Source organism: Pteropus alecto, unplaced genomic scaffold (genome assembly GCF_000325575.1).
Source record: "Pteropus alecto unplaced genomic scaffold, ASM32557v1 scaffold138, whole genome shotgun sequence".
Taxonomy (NCBI): domain Eukaryota; kingdom Metazoa; phylum Chordata; class Mammalia; order Chiroptera; family Pteropodidae; genus Pteropus; species Pteropus alecto.
Genome location: NW_006441525.1, coordinates 1,344,612 through 1,355,701, shown reverse-complemented (window position 1 = coordinate 1,355,701; position 11,090 = coordinate 1,344,612). Strand labels below are relative to the sequence as shown.

The 11,090-nt window shown below is 34.9% G+C and overlaps 1 protein-coding gene across 9 annotated transcripts in view; it reads right to left on the bottom strand.

Moving 5' to 3' along the window:
* The window catches only part of FANCC (Fanconi anemia complementation group C), a 236,060-nt gene that overhangs the window by 149,123 nt on the left and 75,847 nt on the right, over positions 1 to 11,090 (bottom strand). For all 9 annotated transcript variants that reach the window (XR_003048429.1, XR_003048428.1, XM_015594784.2 and 6 more), the window contains 3 exons: positions 7,943 to 8,146; positions 6,233 to 6,317; positions 569 to 663 (listed from right to left, as the gene is read on the bottom strand). Coding sequence is in view for 7 of the 9 variants with exons in the window: in XM_015594784.2 (XP_015450270.1) it covers positions 569 to 663; positions 6,233 to 6,317; positions 7,943 to 8,146 (384 nt within the window). In the remaining 2 variants the exon portion in view is untranslated. The remainder of the gene's footprint in view (positions 1 to 568; positions 664 to 6,232; positions 6,318 to 7,942; positions 8,147 to 11,090) is intronic.

The window sequence follows — 11,090 nt, the reverse complement described above, 5'->3', positions numbered from 1 at the left end:
AGGAAGCTGTCAGCTATCTGGACTAGCAGAGCTGGGTAACCGATTTTAGGATGTGAGCAGCTGTAGCCAACTAACACCAGGTGCCAGTCTGAGCAAACTGGCCTGAGTACCAACTTGAGGACACAAAATAAAGACTGCTGTTCCCAGGGAACTTTGGAATTTCAGTTTTATTACAGAACAGATTCTGAGAGAGGCAAGAGAGGTACCTGGAGAGGAATTATGTATTACATTATTTAAACTAGGTTGGTAGGGAGAAATAATTTTTTGAAAGATAGCAACTGCTAGAAGGAAATAGAGTACATTCTTTTAATTACATGAAAGTAACTTTTCAAAACCACTCAACATTAGGTCTTGTAGGCATGGGAAAGTTCACCCTAAAGACCGATGTCTTATGGAATTCACAAACAAAAATAAAACCTCTTGAATAACTTTATACTCAGCAAGATAATCTAACAGCGAAGGGTATGTGTGAAAAAGTTTCTATAACATCCTAGAACTGGACTGTCAAAGCAGCACCTTTAAACAATCAATTTTATTCAGAGCAGTGCAGGGCAAAATTTACTCTTACCCGTGTCCAAGAGTTAAGTCTCAATTCTCCAGAATTCTGTGGTTCTTTGTTAATCAGACAACATAAGCACCATATTAAAAATTTTTGGCTTTCATCTGCAAAAAGAAAAACTAAAATGAGTAGGTTTTATCAAATAAAAAGGAAAGATAATTAGTATATAAAATTTAAAATACTATATTTACAGGAAATATATTTATTATATTATAGGAAAATCTAAAACTACTAAGTTTGTAGAACAAGTATCCAGGGCCACGTGTGAAACTTAACTTTGTAGGGATTTTTCTTCTTGTGGTTTTGGGATCACTTATGCTTAGCCCTTGTGTGGTCAATTCCCTTTCTGTTAGAGCAGCAATTTTTAAAGCCAAAAGAGAATGATGGAAAGAACTAAGAGAACTGGGCTTTTCTCAAGATTAGTTCTTTATTTCACATTTCAAACCCTAGTAATTTCAACCTTTTTAAGGCCACATTACTGTTATAGGCAGTAGTCAATATTTCTGACTTAATTTTTTAATTTTCTAATTTACCAAAACACTCTCACCTGTTAAAAACAAATTCAACATAAGGATTGTTTAACACCAAATGGTTTGGATAAAACAGAAGCCTCTTAACATGCTCTGAATTCTTTACTCTAAAATTTAAAACTTTACCAAGTATGCGATGAAAATGCTGAACTTTGAACTCTTATATTTGATGAGAATATCTAGTCTGTGAACCATTCTCTTTGTCCTATTATGGAAACTGTGTCCATTACAGTTGGAAATTTTATAATGATTAAAAAGCAAAAATAAGGCCTAAAAACTGAAGATGTCATTACCTGAAATAGAACCAAGCAACTATGAACTTTATCACAAGGCCATGGAGGTGAGACTGAGAAAATCCACAATTGGAATCAATCCCTCTGCAGAATCATCCAATGCCCTTGTGGTGTGGTAAAATTAATTTTGCTTCTATCTTTCTAAATTCTTCTGGCTTGACTAATAATCAAATTAATATGAGACAGATTAACAGGAGAAAATGACCAAATTTATTACACTTGTACATATGGGGGTTTCCTAAGAATATGGGACAAAAGAGAGATCAGACAGTTAAGGCTTATATGCCATCTTGGGTTAAGGAGAAGGAGGTGGGGATTGTGGTTTGGGTCTTCAAATGCCAGGAAGACAATTCACATGCATATAGAAAAGCAAATGTTTAGTAAATAAATGTTTGCTGGACCATCTTTAACAATGGGACACAGAGAGGACTTTGATTAAACAGGCCTTGCTAAGTTCCTCCCTGTCTATTAACACTTAGTTCATACTGAACTATAGTTATCTATGACAATAGCTTTCTTCCTGAAGCAGGTTCTCTAAATTCTTTTAGGTAGCTGAAGAAAAGGTAAACTCAGTCTTTTGTTAATTAAAAATAACCAGCTTAAAATAATCCATCTCCCAAAAGGCATATTTTGGGGTGGCAAACTCTGCTTTACCTCACCCTTTACCTTCTTCTGTCTTCTACAATCTCATAAACACAGCATTTCTAAGGGTTTCATTAACAAGAAATAAGGAAAATACAAGCTACAGTAAGCTACCTCTGCATTTTCAACTGTACACTAGAAGACATTAACAGTAATTTTTAAACCCATTTTCTCCCATACACATCCACAGACTTACGGTCTACTAATGACAAACATTTCTGAACAAACTTTATCTGCGGGACTTCACTTTTTTTCTCCGAGTTTTTATGAGCTCAAATACAGCACTGGCTTGCTTGAAATCAATTATTTCAAGAATCATATAATCTCTAATGATCTTAAGGTTTTTCAGGTTAAACCAATGCCACTGATTAAAAATGTGACTGTTGTATGTCTTATGCTTTAAATATGAGAAGAAATTCTGTCTTCACATCGTAAATGTGACACACAACCAATGATATATTTACACAAGCAGCTTCCTGTGTTAAAACAAAACAAAACTTGATGGGGAGCATTTTCAAAACCCAGACATTCAACACCAAATAAATAAATGAATGAATGAATGAATGAATGAATGAATAAGGGAAATGTTAATTTATGGAACTTAAACATAAATGAATCTAAAATATGGGAGTTTCTCCCAGGTGTTGAGTGATTCTGCACATTTAGTTCAACAAGTGTATTTATTTTTCTCATAAAAAAGTGAAAAGAGTCAGAGATCACTCAACTTTTAGGAGGTGACTTCCTTCACCTAGAGTCAATGAACTGAAATACACTGAACTGTACTGCTCATTAACTTACTTTGCTTTAGGAATTTATAGATGCAAGCCATCACTTGTTATTTATGAGTGTCACCAGCACTCACTACAGGGGACGGCATCTGTCAAGATCCTCCCTGGAGGCCCTGACTTTGGACTGGAGAATCTTGCCTGATGGTTTAAAGGAGATGGGAAACTGCCTCAGATCATAGTGAACTGACTGCAGATCGTAGTGAAAATTTAGACTCTAAAAAAGAGTGAAAGGAAAAGGAACATACCAACTTATATTTGCCACCTAAAATTTTATTTTTTTTGTTATCTTGAATTGAAATTTCAAATAAAAACTAAATTATTTTTTAAACTTTAATTCTATAGTTTAATAGTGTGAAGGCAGCATTATTATTATTATTATTTTTTAAGACAATAAATACTGTTTTAAACTCCCAAGTTTGCGGGCAAATTGTTATACAGCAATAGACAGCAAATAGTGAGGAAGTCAGGTTATAGCTGTTATGCTCAATTATGAGAGCAGAGCTAGAATCCAAGGAGGTAAGGATTCCAAGGAGGTAAGGGCAGTAATTTTATATAGAGAACATCACTGAATAAAAGGTATTCTCTCCCTTTATCTATTTTTCCTCTTCTCTTTGTGATGTTTTTTCATTTCCAAATCCTTCCTCCTTCCCTATCCTTATTTCTGATCCTGTTCTCTTTTAATATTATAGGAGAAATGCTTTTTTCCTTGATGAAAACTGTTTACTTTTACCACATTTAAAAAGAAATTTTGATATTATTTACTGTAAGAAAATATCATTTTCTGAAAGAAAGGGCCTGACTGGTGAAACAACAGCATACAGGCAAGATTTGATTATTCATGTGCCTGTGAGTCTCTTCTATGAGCTCAGAATCAAAGTGTACCTCAAACAGGAAACTGAAATTTAATGGGCAGTTCAAAAGGTAACACATGCATTGAAACAAAAGAGGTAGAGAACTTGTTTCTGGTTGTCAGAGGGGGCCAATGTAATGAAGATAAGGTGCTAAGAAAAGATCACAGACTGATGCAAGTTTAAGGGATAGGGCTAAATTGGTCCAGCCTCTAGCAGTTTTACAAATAAGGAATCTAAAACCCAGCAAGTTCCATGGCTTGCCTTAGAAAACCCCATCTTATCTACTGTCCTCTAGGAGTCAGCCCCAGCATGAGCTACCCTGTGAAATTCTCCTTCCCCTAGGCTCCTTGTTCAGACTTCTAGGATACCAATCTCACTCTGAGTCTGGCTGATCTGCTCAGGTCTTTCTTCTCCCCTAACCAGAAAATGGGCAAAAATTGCGAGATATGTTTTCCTAGGCCCTGGCTTACAGGAAAAAAAAAAAAACCCTTAGTAAATTTATGTCCAGTGAATATATACATTCAGGTGAAGCTGCCCCGTGGCAAAGCTAGCACTGGAATACTTCAACCACAATGGTGTCATCCATGGGCGTTAGATCATAACACCAAAGCGAGCTTTAGAGGGGTGGGATCCTGGCTCTTATTAGCTTTCTATTCTGAAAAAAGCGACTTATTTACTCCAATCCATAATTACCTATCCTCTAAGACTATCATCATAAAGAACTCAATTAGATCCACTATGCAATCCACAGAGAACAGCACCTAACACAAAGTGAGCAATGCCTTTCATTCTACTTTTTCGATTCTACAACACAAACTTTCCCACATTTTAACATTCTAAATTAGGGATGTGTCTTATATGCACCATGTACACTTAGAGGACATCGTATTTTTTTTTAAAAAGCGATTATCCAGTCCATGAAATATCTAACGATGGGTGGTGCTTTTATGGAGGAAATTCAACAAGTTTCCTTTTTCCTTCTATCAGTATCATCAGCCTAGCTCAATGTTTTTCAAACTTTTGGTCATGACCCATCAGTGGTTTGTGAAATCAGTTTTGGGTCATGAAGACCATTTTAAAAATAGTATAGTGAATATGGACTGCACATAATAAAAATAAGCATTCTTTAATGTGTGTGTGCATGTATAAGTATTTGTGTGTGTAAGTGTATGTGTACATACACATATATACATATATACACATTGTACAGAGAATGTATTTCTGGTTAAAGATGTCTGAGAAACAATGGCATAGCTGAAATATACTAACATAAGGCAGGTAAGTGTGGCCCTGGTAAATGTGGCAAACACAGTGATGGCTATATCGTGTTTTTGCCATTTCAGATTAAAACTTGAACAAGCTGAGTGGGTGGAGGGAGGAAGAATCAACTCAAGGGGGAAGAATAAGCAAAAGGCATAAGTAGAGAGGAAGAGGAATAGATCAGGGTGGGGAGAGAGCAAGTGAGTTTGGGTGTATTTGGTGCACTCAGGCATGTATACTCACAAGACCAAATGTGATGTCCCTTTCCCACCTAGTTCCTAATGACTTGTAACAGGCTAGGAGAAATTATACAATTCTTTAAAACATCAAAAGAGGAATATTCATTTTATTTTTATTCTGATATATTATGCAATCAATATTTGAATAAAATATATGAGAAGTAAATATTACATTAGCTAATACTACAGTCAAATCAAAGCAATAAACTTCAACTGTGTACCTTTAGAAGTGCCTGTTCCATCCTATGGTAGGCCCCAGGATGACATAGAGACCTAGAACCACATTTCTTGCTTTTGAAAGGCATTTGGTTTTCCAGGGTATCAGACAGGCAAACCAACAATTATAAAACACTGTAGTACGTGTTATAATTAAGGGAAATGCTGGCGGCTATAGACACACTGAGAGAGGTTCCTAACTCAGCTGCAGCAATGCGATTTCAAAAGTTTAAGAGGATGAGAGATGAGAACAGAGTTCTAGTCAAAAGGAATTGTGTGTCACAAGCCCTAACATCATGTGCCTTCAGGCGCAGTTAGTAATTTGACCTGGCTATAATGCATGTGGTGTAGTTGTGGAAGATTAAACAGGAAATGAGGCTGGACAGGTAGGCAGGAGGTCAGTAAAAGAACACCTCCCCCAAAGTTTCCCCAAATTCCTCTTAACTTTGTGTAAAACCAAAATGTCATCCCAAAATAATGGCAGAATCATGCAGGATTCGGACTCTGAAAAATGGTTTTACACATGGAAAGCAGTATGTGAATTAATATGAAACTGTGAAACAAAAGAAATGATTTCACTGCTGTAACCATTTTACGATGAATTAAAAATAAGGTTATGATAATCATTGGGGAATTTCTGCCCTCTAACACAAGGAATTCCATTTTACTACAGATCTGCATGTGTGTATGTTTATCTGTACATATACAAACATGTATTGACAACAATAAAGGATGTCATCTTTGTAATGGGGCAATGAATACATTTAATAAGTTGCTTCAAGAAAAACAGAAGACAGGTTTATAATTTAATCATTTGAAGTTTGTGTTTTGAGAGGACATGCTTTGAATCTTACCATATGCTAAGATAAAAGGATTCCAGCAAGTTTTTGCCAACAGTTGACCAATTGTGGGGAATCTTTCAATGACTGTACTAGAATCCTGTAAAAGAAAATTGTTTTGGTGAGTAAAAGTGCACTATGCCACTTAGAAAGATTAAACTGATACTATAGGTTAAGGGAGCTTCAATCCTTCTTGTTCAGCATATATTTAAGAAAAGTAGGAAAAACAGGATTAGAGAAGATCTTAGTTATTCAAATAAAATTTAAAAGCAACCACCTTCTTTCTCCTTAAACCAGGTCACCAAAACTAAGATGTACAGCACATTTAGGTAAAATCAATTCTGTTATAAAATTAGCTTCATTTTATTTATACTTAACAGTCAGGAAAGAGCACTGTATTTAAAAATAACAAAGACTGCATAATAGCAAAGGAAAAAAACCTATTAAAGGTGATTAATATCTTTATAACCTCATTTTCATCCAGGAGTTTGATTCTAACATAATTAGAGAGGTTCCTAATTCAGCTCCATTAGGGCCATTTCAAAGAAGTTTAAGAGGACGAGAGCTCTGGAGCTTGTAAAAAGAAATAAAAGTAGCCAAAGCGTAAAGATAAATATCTGTGTTTATTACTATTTTGATTACTATATGCTAATAACATCATTTTTAGTCTACAACAACTTAAAACCTGAGACAAAAAAGATTGACCAAGTAGAAAACAGCTTAGGATTTAAAAATATACATGCTGTTGTATAACTGGCCCTTTTCCCACTTCACCTTTCAGAAAGTTCAAAAATAAGACCAACCTGAGATAATGTACACATAAGCTGAAATTAGAAGCATTTCCTACTATTGCAGCAATAAAGTCCTCACATTTGTCTCTTCCTCAAGGCTGGTCTTACACTTTCTGGGACTCCTTTAAAGTCAAGTTACAAAAACCAGTTTTAAAAATATTAGTATTGGTCGTTCATGCAGAACTGCATCTTTCCATATAGTTTCTAAAGACATAGTAACCCATATCATCAACATGAATAATTCTTCAAATTTCCTACTTGCTTCCTTGACAAAGGAATAAAAGTATAACACAAGAATGGCTATATTAAATGATCATTTTTTTTATCTTTAAGTTAGACAGTAAGTATAAAACAAATATTTTTATAATATGAAAACATGTTAATTTATAAAATATTGCAAAAATAAATCTTATGTCAAAATGAAATTATATCAAATTTTTAACACAATAAACTATATAACAATTGTAAAGACATTCAAAATCTTAATATTCACCAGAAAAGACAACTTAAAATATTTTTAAGAAGAGATCTTAATATTTATCATCTCTTAGTAGAGCCCACTTTAAAATAGGGTTGAGGAAAGGGTAAGCATTTCAACAAATTCTTAAAAGTTTGAGATGCAAAGGCCCTTAAAAGAATCCCAATTATTACCTAACAACATGTATCCAAATCTTGTTTGTTTAAAACCATCTTGATTGGTCAGGAACTCTCATGTGACAATATAATCAAGAAGGAAAGACTGAAGTCACAATAAATCAGAGACAAGGAAACCACTTTCTGTCTGTATTACCTACAGGTAATTTGTCTTTCTACTCCTTCAATATATTAGGTCAATACCACAAATCCTTGACCTTGGATCAAATTCAGGCTTTGTAAAATATGGTAAAGAGTCCCTGATGTCACAAAACTTCATTAATTTTGGTCCACAACTTACCATCTCTTTCAAAGCTTCATACATCTGCCTCAAGAACTCCTGAAACTGAGGCAGGTGATGGCAGGTGTCTTGCTGGGTTTCCAAAGTGGAGGCCTGGCCCCACACAGAAAGCTTACACATCCAAAACTGATAATCGGAAAAAAGGCCTCCTGAATCTTGAGCCATTTCAGCTGAAGGGAAAAGATGATGTACTTTCACAGTGGCCTGCCAAGCACCAAAGGAAACAGTAAGCACGTGTCAAATCTTTAAGAATGGGGGAAAATGAAGCATTTTTAAAACAATCTTTTGGTGTCTTCACAATTCACTGATGAGTGAAAGGGGGATTACGAGAGACTAAAGTAGCATGCACTCTGTGGAGTCATCTCTGAGTTATTTAAAAATGTGTCACCCAGCTGTAGCTCCAATCATTACCATCTGAACTTTTTATCATGAATAATATCATTACACTAAAAGTCATTATACCTCCACAGGCCCATGTTAATTATGTACAAAAAGCACAGCTGATAATACTTTATATCTTTTTAAAATTGAGCTATTTTTAAATGTTTGGAATATGAAGTTCTAGTATTTTAATGTAATGGGGAATCAAAAACATCCATGGGCATTTAATAATAGTCTGTATCTAAGAAATGTTTCTGAAGTTCTCACATTTTATATGCATTTCTGGCTCCTCAATTAGTTGTAAAAAATATCTATGCACTACTGTGTAATGAATTTTCTTCCCAGTTTTTCTTCATTTCTTAGGAAAAAAGTAAAATAATTCATTCCACATGCATCAATTTGAACAGATTTGCTTGATCTAAAGAATGTTTGATCTCAATACATTCACAAGAACTCATATTTTAGTAAAATATGATAAACTCCAATTACTAAAGAGGTGTACTAGTCCTAAGTGACAACATAAAAATTCAAACTTGACTTACTGTACCTAAAGTACATATTAAAAGTAACAGTGGAGTTACACAGTGAGCCTGTGCTCAGGCAGAGCTAAGGAAATGGACTCCCGGTGCCCCACCACCATCCCAGTTCCTGGCCATCCTCACCCTGGGCAGTAGACTGGGCAGAGAAGGGAAGGCTGCTTCAAGAGGTGCAGGCCTTTAAAGACTGGTGCTCTCCTGGGGCAGGGATGACACTCAGCTATCTAATTTCAAAAACCTACTCTGCAAGTGGTGAGTTTAAATCCTCAGCAGCAGGATTTAATAATTAACAGATAAAATGCTCCCAATTAAATGCCAAAAACATCGAAAAAGAAAGTTCTCATCACTAAACAGGAAAACGAGAAAAAATTTAAAAAGATTGCACAATTTGGCTGTAGTGCAAAAAAAAAAAATCTAGATCAGGAAGATGAGTTTTAAAATAGTACTAAAATTTAATTTTAAAAAGGTTCATGTTAAAATGATAAAAAAAAAAAAAGGCTTAATAATAGAGGGAATACATGCATACTGTGAAATGGCACATAATAGCCCAAAATGATTCTCCTCTTTCTCTCACTATCCTCATCCAAGTCATCACAAATACCTGTCAATTCTACCCCAAAATAAATACAGGCATATCTTGTTTTATTGCACTTAACTTTATTTTACTTCTAGATATTTCATTTTCATAAACATTGACCCTCTACAGCAAAAAGATTACAATTCTCTGAAGGCTCAGATGGTGGTTAGCATTTTTTTGCAATAAAGTACTTTTTAATTAAGGCATGTATATATTTTTAGACATAATGCTATCATGCACTTAACAGACTATAGTATAGTGTAAACGTAACTTTTATATATACTGGGAAACCAAAAAATATGTGTGACTAGCTGTCTTGTGATATTTGCTTTATTGCAATGGTCTAGAACCAAACTCAGTATCTCTGAGGTATGCCTGTATGTGTGATTTGATTAGATTTCATCCACTTTTCACCTCTACTGCCCCCATCCATCCCATCTCCATTCATGCCTTCCCTGGAATCTTCTACTTGGTCTCATCTGCCCCTCTCCAATTTATTTTCAATGAGAAAAAACAATTCAACGCAATTGACAAAACGTCTTTCCCAAATTTAAATCTCACTCAGCACATTCCTGATTAAATTCCCCCTCAATCCCCAAATCTACCTCCAAAATATTCTTTGGAAAGAAATCCTAACTCCTTGTAGAAAAAAATTCCAGCTCCTTAGTAGATTCTCTAAGGTCCTACAAAATATAACTCCCACACACCCTCCCACCTCGCCTCTTCCCAGGTGACCATAGTCCAGTCCAGGCCTCTCATCTGTTCCACCAACAGACCAAATCCTTCCCTATTCCAAGCCTTTCTGCTGCTTCCTCTACAGGTACTATCACATCAATAATTACCCTGGGCATTTATTTGTTCACTTAGTTACTATTTTCTCCACTGGTATGTAAACCTGTCTTCCTAGAATTGCTACATACTTGGCAAGTACTCAATAAATATTAAATAATGAAATGAATAATTCAATTATTTTTCAAGATATAAGCTAAATGCCATACAAAATGCTTTTCCAGATAGAGGATTTTAATTTTTAAAAGGTAGCTCCCTCCCAAATTTTTATTTTTTGTTACCTATGTGAAACTTTATTAACATTCCATTTTAGAAATACAATCATTCATACATACACCTACTATGCTCTTGGGAATATAGTAAATACTTATGCATCTAGCTCATTTAATCCTCGCAGCAATCCTATGAAAGAAGTGCAATTAATATCATCATTTTACAGAAGCATGGAGAGAGTATGTAATTGCCGAAAGTAAATTTATGTAAAAGCCCAAATGAAGTAACTGCTAGTAAAGAGCAGAACTATGGTTGTGAGATTTGAATTCTGAGAGTCTAGCTCTAAAGTGGGTGTCTTTATCTAAAACCTACCAAAAAGTAAATGTCCAGGACCTGATGGCTTCAAGAGTGAATTCTACCAAACATTCAAAGAAAATTTAATACCTAGTCTCCACAAAATCTTCCAAAACATCAAAGAGGAGACAATACTTCCCAACCCATTTTATGAGGCCAATATTACTCTGATATCAAAACCTGGTAAAGATAACTCAAAAAAAGAAAACTACAGACCAATATCTCTGATGAACATAGATGCAAAAATCCTAATTAAGATACTAGTGAACCGAATACAGCAACATATTAAAAAGATTAT